The 12,791-nt window shown below is 45.9% G+C and overlaps 1 protein-coding gene across 1 annotated transcript in view; it reads left to right on the forward strand.

Annotated features, from left to right (window-relative positions):
• Nucleotides 1-639: 639 nt before the first annotated feature.
• The window catches only part of SERGEF (secretion regulating guanine nucleotide exchange factor), a 260,481-nt gene continuing 248,329 nt past the window's right edge, over nt 640-12,791 (forward strand). The window contains exons 1-5 of the mRNA XM_019552141.1: nt 640-773; nt 1,410-1,565; nt 2,523-2,617; nt 9,025-9,085; nt 12,193-12,306. Coding sequence (XP_019407686.1) covers nt 12,225-12,306 — 82 coding nt within the window. The 5' untranslated portion in view covers nt 640-773; nt 1,410-1,565; nt 2,523-2,617; nt 9,025-9,085; nt 12,193-12,224. The remainder of the gene's footprint in view (nt 774-1,409; nt 1,566-2,522; nt 2,618-9,024; nt 9,086-12,192; nt 12,307-12,791) is intronic.

The raw sequence follows: 12,791 nt of genomic DNA on the forward strand, positions 1-12,791 counted from the left end.
ACGGTGCAGTAGTCTTGGGCTACTGCGCAGTAAGAATTATAAAAGAACCATTCGTTGAAGCTACTGCACAGTAACTTGAGTTATACAACTTGTTTATACAAGTACTAAGTGACTATGCAGTAACAACTGTGCAGACAGCATCTTGTGAAGACATGCCCAGTGAGGGTTAGAAAGGCATGTTGTGCTATTTGGGATGGAGCCTTCAGATCAGGACAGGGTGTTTTTCTATAAGATAGGCTTTTGCCAAACAGATTAGATCAGCGGTTCCCAAACTGTGGGCTGTGACCCCAAATGGGACTGCAACATCAGCAAATGGGGTCATGGGGAGAGGGGCTACGGGTTGGGGCCATGCTGAGGAAATGGGGCAATAACTGTGGTCATGCTGAGGAAAAATTTGGGAATCACTGGACTAGATTGTACCTAGTAAAGAAGTCACTTCATATCTTGTGTAAATAGAGGGTCAGGCATGATCTGAGGTCTTTTCAGAGGCTCAGATCCAAAAATACCCTTATTTAGGGATCTTCAAAAGAGACAAGCTGAATTTTTGCAAACTCTGCATACTATTTAAAGGCTAAAGAATCTTTCTGTTAACAAACCTGTGTTTTGTTTTTTTTTTCCCTGCGTGTACTTAAAGGGCGCAAATAGCTATGGACAGCTGGGCTTTGGTCATAAAGAAGATGTACTGCTACCTCAGTCACTGGAAAATTTTCCATGCAACCAGCAAAGGATTAAAAGCATCACTGGAGGAGGAGGGCATTCGGCAGCTATCACTGGTAGCAAACATTTGTCTGATACTGGCCCTAGACTTGATGGACTGTCATCTTTTAAAGGAGGTTTCTTATTTGAGTGTCTTTTTCTTGGTATTTTGCTGCCCTCTGTGGGTTATAGCAGGCGCCAAGTTTTAGTTTCAAAACTGTTTATTTGTAGCTAAATACCTGCATTTTTGCGGGGAAGTGGGGTGGGGTGGGGAAAATTGTATTATTATTTTTTTTTTATAATTGTGATATTCCACCTGTTTATCATGAAAGGGAATTTTCTTTTGGGTGGAGGAGTTAAAACAGGGGTATTTCACTTTGAAAAGATAGCTTGAGCCTTCTTTTAAATAGGGTCCTAATCCCCAGTTGGAAAATTCTGCCATGTATTATGTCTGCTTAGGAAAAGTAGAGATGATAGCAGAAAAGATTTTGAAATGCTGTGGGAGGAAGGGGAATAATCTCCCTTGGCAACTGCATACTTGATGGCTGTGGATCATAAGAAAAGGGGGGATTTTAATGCATTAGAAGCAAATATTTTTTCGTTATGGAGATGAGGCCTGTGTGCTCATACTTATTTGTCATAAAACCATGCTGTGTATGGTTCTGTTTTACATCTGTATTGAATCCAGGTTCAATAGTGGTCTTATTTTGCAGATGCAGGTGAACTCTTTGTATGTGGCCAAAACAAAGAAGGACAGCTGGGACTGAATCATACAGAGGATGTACTTTGTTTTACTTCATGCACTGCATTGTCCAGCTTGCATGTGATACAAGTTGCCTGTGGTTGGGATTTTACAGTCATACTTACAGGTAAATCCATCATGCGAGGATCTAGGAAAATATTATGGTGTATAGTAAAAGTCACAAAGTTTGGTTGTATGAAGTGGATGAGTACAAATAATTTTTAGGCACAGACAGAAGTGACTGTTTTTGCCCAATTTGGCCCCTGAAAGAGCTCTACAGCTGTGACCTAACACAAGTGCCCAGCTTCAGAGCTCTTTAAAAGGGTCTGATTCTGTAACAATCTGAACTCTATTACAGGAGGGTTCATATGAAGATGCTCCAAAGTGGAGCGTGTTTGTTAACTTGTGTCGGCATGCACTAGAAAGAGGTCTAGGCTTATGCAGTCCAGCCCTGCTCTTGGTGCTGTTTTCAGAATGGAAGAGGAGGAAAGGAGCAAAGGGAGCTCATTCTGAGGGGTGTCGAGCTGGTTCTGGAAGGTAGAAGGTGAATTGGAGCCCCACTGAGGTTGGAGCCCCCCAAATTGGAGCTTGATTTCCCCACTCTCCTGACCCAACACCTAATGTTTGTTGGAGCAGGCAGCATGTTGCCGTCCCGTATGCAGATCCGGGGTCTGTACTCCCTGGGAGGGCTGTGGGGCTGTGCCAGACTCCTCCCAGGGGGTGCAGGCCCCCGGATCTTTTGGGTTGGGACGATTGGTCTAAATCATGGTACTTTCTGTGAAGTGCCGTGAGTTAGACACAGGAGCTGCACTTCTGTCTGCATCCTTTAGGCTCTCTGCTTTGTAAGTTGAATTCCTTGAATGTTTTCTCCATCCCTAGTCCTGTAATCTTTCAAGACCATTACTGAGCATGATTTATATAAACCCCGTGCAGTAGACTCAGCTCTTGAAAGAAGGAGGACCAGTTTTTTTAAAATGCTGTGCTCTGATATCTGGCATATTTTTCATTTAATTCAGCTACTTGTATTGCTGAGAGTTGTAATACTTTGACTTGTTCTGCTTCTTTATGTTGTTTTATCTTTCAGAAAATGGTGAAGTTTTATCCTGTGGTTCTAACTCTTTTGGACAGTTAGGACTTCCCCAGACTTCAGGAGGATGCTTGAGCCCACAAAAGATTGAGGTAAAGATTTAACAAAAACTGTGCTTTCTAAACCTAGTTCTCTCTGCTTTTTTTAAGTCTCTGTACAAAATCCACTGACTTCAGTGGGTTTTTGGCACAGGCCCTTCAATCTATTAAGGGTAATAGGATAACTCACATGAATGATGCTACCTGGGTGGAGGTGGTATGGGGCTCCCATCTAGCCAGTAGGCCTGTGCGAAACGGCAAGTATTTGATTCGGTTGATTTGGAGGACGGTGATTTGATGCAGAGATTTGGATCACTATTCTGATTCTGTTCAGCTGAATCAGATCCAAAAGATTCAATGCTGCTTCAGCCACTCCTGCATCGCTCCCCTCCCCATACCCCCCGCCCCGCTGGGCAAGTGGCAGCAGGACATACCCTTCTGCCTTGAGTGAGCCAGGCCTGCATCCTCCGCCCCACCCCGTCCCCTCCCTGAGTCCTGTGTCCCCCTGTCCTGGTGCTGCTGCTGCTTGCAAGCCAGGGTGGGACGCGGGATATGGGCAGAAGGGAGCAAGTGGCACCAGGACATAGCCCCCGCTCCCAGCACTGCTGTGCCCGCATCCCATGCCTCCCCACCCTGGCTGGCAAGTGGCGGTAGTTCCCCCCACAGCTGGCAAGTGGCAGCAGGGCAGAGCCCCCATTCCATGCGATGCCACACCTGTATCCTCTTCCTGAGTCCCACGCTCCCCTGCCATGGCTGGGCAGCTTGTCCCGTCCCATCCCCTCTCCCCCAACCCCAACAGACTTACTAGCTGGAGGCAGCTACCAGCTGCCTGTTTAGTCTATGGCTAAACCTCCGAATGGGCTGAATATTTTCCAAAGCTTTTCCAAATTGATTTGGAGTCTTTGAATCTATTTGGAGCTTTTAATTGGTCTCCCTTTTCAATTCAGATTCAAAGATTTGGTCCCTGAATCAGGCTGAATCTCCTCCAAATTGAATTGGCTACCAAAGTTTAGCACAGCCCTACTAGCTAGGATCCAGACCTGGGGTCCTGCACTGCCACTGCCTGGCTAGCATCAGGCTCTGGGGGTCCCGCACTGTTCTCTGTGCCTGATACAGTGTGCAGGGCCACAGCCTGAGGGCTCCCTACAGGGATCTGTAGGGATCTGTGCAGAGCTCTACAGGCTGGATGATATGGTACTGGAGGATGGATGTGGCCTAGGGGTTGTACAGCCCTGGTATATGTTGTGAGGCCCCTGTATTTCATAAATACGCATCTTGATGGCCATTGTAAATGTTACAAAGCATTGCAACCTGGGTAGTAAAACGTATCCTCAGATAGTGAAAATTGGCTATTGAAGCCACTGGGGCTGTGTTGATTTGCCCTATTGAAACATCTGACTGCTAAAACCTTTCAATACTTTCCTGAAGAGAAAAGCAGAGACTTTCTGTTCATTTTTCTAAAATATTTTTAGCTGTTTGAAATATTTTGTTGAAAAATTCAAAGGTTAACTTGTACAAAAAAGCCACAATGGAATTCAATAGAATTGATTGATTTTTTTGGGACTTCTATGGTAGGAACTTCTTTTTTGTTTAGCTGAGTTCTTTCTGCTAGAGCATGCTATAAAAATCTCAGTTTGGTTTTATGTTCCTGTATTTTTATCACTGAGCAGTACAGTGTCATGTACAGTGTCAGAAGTGGGTTTTTTAGGGTTTTTTTTTAACCAAAATTTGCAAAATCTATTTATATTTTTGGGCTCCCTTCCTGATATGAATGACACAACTTTATTTCTTGATTGAACAACTATCACTGTTAGAAGCTGCCATGTTTGACCATGGCAATAATAATAGGTTCTGTATAGGAAAATAGAAATGTTATCGAGGGAATGATTTTGAGATGCATCTTCTCTTAGAGTATAAACTACAGTTAAAAAAAATGGATAGCAAAGGAAATGAAAAATACCTTGGTAGTGTCCTTATTTAACCCAAAAATCCCATCACGCCATATAGAACTTGAAGGGAAATGGACTTGGAGAATAAAGAATCCTTTTCTTTACTGATTTTTGTGGACCGATTCTGATATGTCCTATCAAGTGGTATAAAACTTGACTTGCCTCTACCTCTAATAGTCATACTGAAGTCATTAGGAGTCATTGTGGGGTAAGGCACTACTGAACATGAGTTTGTGGATCAGATTATATCCTATGTGAATTGCTTTAAAATCCGCAAGGGAATAGTTGATGAGACTTTTTTATCCTCAGTGAAACTCTACTACTGGTGACTGAATCCAGTACTGTGAATAAATTACTCATGGGAGCACTGTTCTTTTCTTCTAATTAATGCCCAGTTTACGTATTGCCTTCTTTTTTTAAGAACGTTGCTTCACATCCAGACAAATTCCCTTTTCTGTTTCACTGCAGAGAGCTCAATTTTTCTAGGGCATCAGAATCTGCAGGTTCCTTTCTGGTTCTTTTGGCTAGGATTTCCAGTCTTACTGCTACTACTAAATACAAGCCCTCTCTTTCTTTTTAAATTTTGGCACAACATGGTTACAGAAATTAGAGATAGAAAAGTCCTTATCTTCTTGGGTACAGGGCCCTATGTGCTGTCCTTTTAGGTGCTGGACCAATGGATAAAGCAGGGAGGTTAAACTCAGCCCATGGGACGAGCAGCAAAAGAGTGAGCTATGGGAGTGAAGGCAGCCACTGCTTGCCTCCACCAATATATGTCTGCAACAGGGCTCTGTACCCTGGATTTTGGCTTATCTTGCCCCCTGAATTCCCAGCTGCTCTAGGAGCATCCTGACATAATGGACCCTAAACCTAACTAGAGACTTTGGGGGTTGCTGCCTTATGGTTATAAATTATAGTCTGTCTTCCTGATTGCAGGTTGGTTCCATTTCTAAAATGTAACCATCTTCTAGTGGATTTTGGGTTTTTTTTTTACGTAACTGGTATATCATTGGCAACCCCTAATTTAATAAGCTTCTTGAATAGTAGGGCTGTGCTAAATGGTTGTGTTTCATTTCTGTTTTGGAGGAACAGTGATTTGTTTTGGTGTTTTGTATTAGTGTTCCATTTCAATTCGGCCGAATCTGTTTCTGAGTTTTGATGCTGTTTCAGCACAATTTGGAGATTCGATCAACCAGGGAGAGGCAAGCATAGCCAGGTGGCTGTAGGTTCTCTTGTGGCTCCTCTGGCTGTGTCTGCCTCCACCTGGGTGGGGGGAGCTGTGGGAGAAGCCCCCATGGCTGCCTTGTCATCCCCTCTGAGGGCTTGTGGCAGAGCCCCCATGCAGGAAGGAGCAGCAGGGATCACTCCCACTTGCTTGGTGCTCGTGTGGCAGCTGTCATATCGTGTGGGTGCAGCGCTGCTTGGCTGTCTGGGAGCTGGGACGGCTCCGCCTGTCAGCCGGAGCTTGGCACTGCTCAGCCCCAGAGGCCCTAGCTCCCAGACAGCACTCAGTGTCCTGCTGAGCTGTGCTGCACCCACGCCATGGGGCAGCTGCTGCGTGGGTACTAGGCAGGGGGGCAATCCCTGCTGCCCCACACTGCCCCATGCTGTGTGGGGGGCCCTGCCACGAGCCCTCAGAGGCCCTGATCATTGCTGCTGCAGCCAGTGAGTGTGGGGCTTTTTAGTGCCGGGAGGCTGGGGCTGGGCAGGGGATGAGACCAGATAGGGCAGCTATGAGGACTTCTCCCACGGCTCCTCCAGCTGTGCCTGCCTTTGCCCCAGTGTGGGGAGTTGCAGCAGAAGCCCCCATGGCTGCCCTGCCCAGCCCCATCCCCAACCCTGCCCTAGCCTCCTAGCACTTTAAAAGGAGGGCTGCAGGGCTGTGCTGGACTCTTCCCAGTGGGCGTGGGCCCCTGGATCTGTGTGGGGGATGACAGCAGGCTGCTGCTGCTGGCTGGGGCCAGTGCCAGCAATGGGTTCTTTCCAGCACTCAGCTCAGGCTGTGCCAAACAGGCTCAGGTGCTGGTGCTGGCCCCAGCCGGCAGTGGCAGCACGCTGTCATCCCGCATGCAGATCCAGGGGCTCGTGCCCCCCAGGAGGGCTGTGGGGCTGTGCCAGACTCCTCCTGGGGGTGCGGGCCCCTAGATCTGTGTGTGGAATGACAGCAGGCTGCCGTCCCTCCCCCAGAGCACTCAGGGACCTCAGGGATAGATTATAGACACTGGCCAGCTACAGATGTCAGTATCAGAGTAGTCTTCCCCACCCCCCACACTCTTCCCCCTCTCTCTTCTGAGTTTCTGTTTCTGTGCAAGCCCGCCTCTGAAACATCCAAGACATTTCCAAAACGTTTTGGATGGTTCCATTTAGTTTTGGAGATGTTTCTGAACCTTCTGGTTTGTTTTGGATTCAGTGTTTCGGGTACCAAAACAGGCTGAAACCCCTCCAAAACGAATTGCTGCCGAAGTTTCACACAGCCCTATTGAATAATATTCTGGAATGACTGCTTATGTCACTCATGGTTGCCACTATTTTTGTTATGTTTCATTCAAAAAACTTAAAAGAATGTTAAAGTTGCAAAATCAAGAAGATGGCAAATGGCACAATTAAGGCAACCTCTGTAAACTTACTGTATTTACTTGAATATAAGACAGCCTTTTTTTCCTCCCCCTTTTCCATTCAGCATGGTGGGGGTTGGGGGACTCTCATCTTATATTCGAGTACAGGCCAAGCAAGTAGCTGCTGCAGTTTCAGAGGGGGCTAAGGTGGTTCATGTGGCAGGTAGGGGGTGAGTGGGAGAGCATGGGGTAGGGGCATATGGTGTGTGGAAACCAAAGGGGAAGGGCCAGAGGTAGGTTTGTAGGGGAAAGGCTGTGCAGAGTCAGGAGGGTTCAGGGAAATGGAGTGGGGGAAGGGACATGTGAATCTTACCCCTTCCCCCATGCCCTTTCCCTGCACTCCCCTCACTCCACTTATCCCTTCATCTGTGTTCCCTCTGCACTGTGCGCCCTTTTGCACGCATGGGGAAAGGGTGCGAAGTGGGGGGAGCATGGGGAAGGGGCACGCAGTGCAGGGGGAGCACAGGGAAATGGGCATACAGTGCTGGGGGAAGTATGGGGAAGAGGTGGTAGGGGGAGCATTGGTGAAGAGATGCATGGAATGAAGGGAGTGCAGGGAAGGGCACACCTGAGGCACAGGGGAAGTGGAGCACAGAGCGAGAAGTGCTCAGGGAAGGGGCATTCAGAACAGCAGAGGTTGAAGGCTGAAGCCAGAGTCACTGCTACTGCGGGCCCAGCGTGGTGCTCCATGTCCCCAGTGGAGACAGAGCAAGAGCAGCTGCCAAGGCAAGGAGGAAGGTGGCAGGCACAAAATAGGGAAAAGTAGTAGGAGGGACAGGAAGACACTGGGGAAGATGGGTGGCAGGGGGGCAAACACGGGGGTCAGGTTACAAGGTTGGGTTAAGGGGTATGGGGGCAAGTTGCTTGCTCCCCAGCTGCTACTTTCCCTGCTACTATTTTCCCTCTGGCTGTATTGGAAGGGATGAATTTAAGATGACTTTCCAATAACTAAGTTCTAGACATGAAAAATTAAAACAAATTTATAATTTTGTATTTCTGGAATCTAATAATTGGCGGGATAGTCTTAGATTCCAGGTCATCTGAGGTTAAAGTAAAGACAGTATTTTATTTCCTTCATGTGTATGGATTGTTATCTCTAATTGTACAAACACACTGAAAATGGGATATTGTAATGGTAAGCATTAAGCAATCTTGCGTATAGGCAGAGTAGATAGTATTGCCTATATTTGCTAAACTGTCCATCATCCTGGGATATAGAAACAACTGGTTAGTGTAAAGGAATACTACTATTATTTGCTTTTTGGTATTGAATTTTCCGTATCCTAAATGGAGGACATTAGAGTAAACATACTGCTTCTTAATTGCTAACAGTTTTTTGTTAATGTGAGAAGCAAGTATTGTTGTGGCTGATATCTTTTACTGGACCAACTCTGTGTGTATGTGTGTGTTGTGGGTAGGATAGGTATCATATTGGCTAGGTATGTGTCACAGAACACAACACAGAAAAATTAATTGTATCACATATTAACATTCACAAGAGCCTCCTAAAAAAAACAAACCTAAGCTTTTGGACGTACAGGAGCCTGGCAACAAACAACTAGCAAAATCAAAACGCTCACATTAAAGAAGTGATAGAGCTGATGTGCTTGTGTATTCAGATGATATCTATTACTGTACCAGTGTGTGTGTGCACGTGCATGCGTGCTTGCATGCACATACCCAATCCAAATTTTCCATTTTTAAAATTTTTTTAGAGGTTCTTTTGAATGTGCTAAAATTAATTTATCTGTGTTCTTTTATGACATACTTTGTCAATATGTTACTTATTTTAATGGAATTCAGATTTCTTGTGTTTGAAAAAATGCATTTCCTGCTGAGTTACAAAATTGAAACAGCAGGAAAGACACCAATATGTTTATTCTTTTATTTTGAATAGTCCCTTAGGGAGAAGACTGTGAATGTTGCTGCAGGAATCAGACATGCTCTTGCTGCCACAGGTGAATATACTGTCAAAATTTTATCATTTCCATGTTAAACTAACAGTACTTTTAATATATACAAGGTGTAATATAGTGGTTTTCAACTTTTTTAGCTTCAAGGTACCCCTCCATAACTTCTGAATTTGGCAGCACCCTGGTTGAGAACCAGTGGTCCCACTTGCTTATTTTATTTCCAGGTTTCTGTGCCACTGCTTCCAGGTGGAGCTGCCTTGTGCACCTCTCTTTCCAGGAGGGGTGTATGGAGTTATCCTGGGAAGCAGCTGCATCAGGGGTACCTGCTGGCTGCTACCTCAGCTACTTCCTAGTTTGGCTCTGCACACCCCTCCTGGAAACAGAACTGGGCGGGGTGGTTTCACCTGGTTGCAGCAGCAGCAGCAGTGCTGGGGGCACAACACCCGTGAAAGGGTCTTGTGTCCCCCTGGTTGAGACCACTGGTCTAATAACTTTTTTAAGGGTGTGAGAGATAGGGGATTTATTTTTATGTGCCAATATCGGAGGATAATGGCACCTGTAGGGTCCTGTACTTCATAAAAGAGAATATCAGGAAAGAACATGATGATAAGAATCCTGCCCATTATAAGGAATATGATAAAGATGAGATGATTTATATCCCTTCTAGTAAAATGTAGTGAAGAAGTCTTTCCAAGAGCTCAGGGCTTTTGCTGGGCAGCAGCTAGATTTTCTGTTTGATGAGAAATTCTATGAATTAATTTTTTTTCCATTCTGAAACAGAGTGAAAGCTGAAAAAAAAGAAGAAGAAAAAAGCCCTTTCCTATGGAAATGAAATTTTGGCCAAAAAAATGTCATTTCCAGGCAGTCAAAAAAAAAAAGTTTATGTTCCTAATTCAACTTCATTCAGTTTTTACAAACAGGAAATGAGTTATTTGGAAAAGTGGTTTCAAAATGAATGGTGGTAACTGGACATTTTGAAAAGGCTTCATTTTATGTTTTCAAAGCAATTTTATTGTAATCAAAATACTTTGGAATATAAAATATAAAAACAGAGCAAATTATTGATGGTTCTGCTGGTTTCCAGCCAGCCCTATGAATTAAATATTCAACACTATTTAATCACATAGATCCCTTTTGAAAATATGGCTTTATGGGACCCTTGTTACCCTCTGCGTTGTGCCTGGGTGAGTCATAGTTTCTATGATTTTTAAGGGTTTCTGTAAATTATTTTGAAACCTCCAAGGCTTTTTTGGCAGCTTTGCCCATGGAGTGACTGAGGTTGGCCTTATAGTTAGGAGGGGTTGGTAATTGGCAGCTGGCAATGTTTATGGCGATCAACAAACAGCACTGTCATTCACGCCTCCCCACTTCCCCATTTTTTTAAAATAAGGCTTTCTGTTATGTTATGCCTGCTCCCCATAATCATTCATCATTGTTGTCCATTCTGATTTCTTTTTGTTGCTTGCTTATGGGTTCTAGACTGGTGAGTGTTGTGTGAGGAGATGGGAAGAACTGTGTGGTCCAGTGGTTGAAACAAATACTAGGAATCGAGTACCTTGCAATACCTGAATTGACATGAAAAGGTCAGACAGGCCTTTTCCCCAGATACTGGAGGCCGAATTGTGATGTTACCTTGTGGCTCTCTTGAGTTGTAGTTACACGTTACAGTTTGCCTGTGCTAACTCTAAGGAACATTAGGCTGTGTGCTGGGAGCAGTCACATGTTAAGGGTTAAAACCCTCTCTAATGTGCACTGCTCTGTGCTGCCCTGAGAGGGCTGGGGAGCATGGGTTTGGCTAGCAGCTGCCAAGTTTGCTTTGTGCTTGTCTGGCTTGGGCGATATAGGTCCCAGGAATGGGCAATGCTGGCCCAGGTTGGGCCTGTGTCAGCCCCCACCAGTCTGGATTGGCCCCTGCTCACACCAGATCTCTGCTTAGTTACCCCCTCCCCTTCCCCTACAGTTTTCTGATAGATCCCTGCTTACCTGTGCTGCTGGCACTGTCCTGGGGGAGCAGGCAGGGAAGGGGAATCTGCCTGCTCGCTGTTGCTCTCCTCACTGGCCTCAGCCCGTAGGGTGATGGTGGATGGATTCTCTTTCCCTGCCTGCTCCCTCAGGACAGCTCCAGCAGCATAGGTAAGCAGGAAGCCAGAGGATGCTGGGGTGAGGAGGGGGACTGTGGTTGAACCCTGATGGACTGGGGGATGAGAGTGAGCTGTGTGGGATGGGAGGTCTGGAGTGTGAGCTGCATGAACTGGGGTTGTGGGGTTGAGCCCTTAAGGTCATAGGGGCAGGATGAGAGCCCTGAGGGATGAGGGGAGTGGAACTAGCACAGGGATTTGGGTTGGTGTGGGACTTGGTGCAGGTCCCAGCATGGAGGTATGGTGCTCTGGGAATTTCCCAGCTCCTGCACCTCCATGCGCCTCCTTGCCAGGACTGGCTGTGATCCATACTTCAGGCAGAGGTATGGCTCAGTGTGGGTCCCAGCACAGGGCGGCACAGGTGCCAAGAAATACCTGATGTCCAGTTCCTTCTTAACAGAACCCACACTGGCCTATACTTCCTGGTCCCCACATGGAGGCACAGGACTCCAGGAATTTCCCAGCCTCATCCTGGGACCTGTGCTGACCTGTGCCTCCATGGGAGGCATGGATCAGCACAGAACCTGATGCGGGGCAGCAAGGGACCTGGGAAGACTGTGGGCAAGGGGAACCCATCATTTGTGGTCTTGCATCAAGCTGGGGGCTCGATGCAGGTCAAGTGACCACGTGTGTTCTGCCACAGCTGATCCATTTCATTGAGGCAATGTCCATTTCTACACTATGTGACTTCTATGACTGTGGTTCCTATGTAACTTAGCAGTGGAGCCCTTGGAGAACTGGAGCGAGCTGCTTATTGTTCACAGGCTTAGTAACTTGAGAATAACAACTGCCTATCAATTAGGGGCTTTTTATGATACTCATTCAACATAGAGAAAGTGGATTGTACATGTGAGATATTGTTTAAGCCTTTAAATAATATTTAGTGGTGATTTCTAAAATAAGAACCAGTGTAGCAAATACACCGTTGAAATGAGAAAATAAGTGAAAAAAACAAGCAGAACCATCAATAATTTGCTCTGTTTTTATTTTCCTTTGTATCTTCACATTGAGAAGAAAGTGGGTTAGTTTTCCAGTGGGGAACTGGCATGGCATCTCGGGCAAAACGGATGAACCAAGGCAGAACTATCCCACTCTTTCTGACAGCAAAGGAACCGTGTAGAGTATCAGGTAACTAAGACCTTATACTGTTATTTGCATGGGTATGGTAATACACAGGGTTGTGGGCTTGCATACAAAGAATACCCATACTCCCCACTTGCTCCCCTTTTTTCTAATAAGGCCTTCTGTTACGTTATGCCCATTCCACATAATCATGGAACATTTCAGATCATAGAAAGCACTGTATTCAGTAAAGGGAATATCCAGATGCCCTGTTCCACAGACACAGGGATCCAGCGCAGCTTTTGCAATACAAAATAGGCATCTGGAGGTAAAGGAGCAGTGTTCTGTGGCAGCCTGGAAGCTGTTGAACATGGATGAGTGGAGGTGAGAGAAGTGCTTAATGGATCCTCCTGTCCCTCTTGCATAAAAGGAGCATATCTGGCTGTTGGACTGAAGTTGTCTGTGTGGAGTGGTTCTGCTGGTGTTTCTTCTGGGTTTCTGGGAAAAGATATTGGCCCACTATGCTCCCCAAGACTTCCCCCTAGCACCTG

This window comes from Crocodylus porosus, unplaced genomic scaffold, assembly GCF_001723895.1.
Source record: "Crocodylus porosus isolate Cpor-Errol unplaced genomic scaffold, CroPor_comp1, whole genome shotgun sequence".
Classification (NCBI taxonomy): Eukaryota; Metazoa; Chordata; order Crocodylia; family Crocodylidae; genus Crocodylus; species Crocodylus porosus.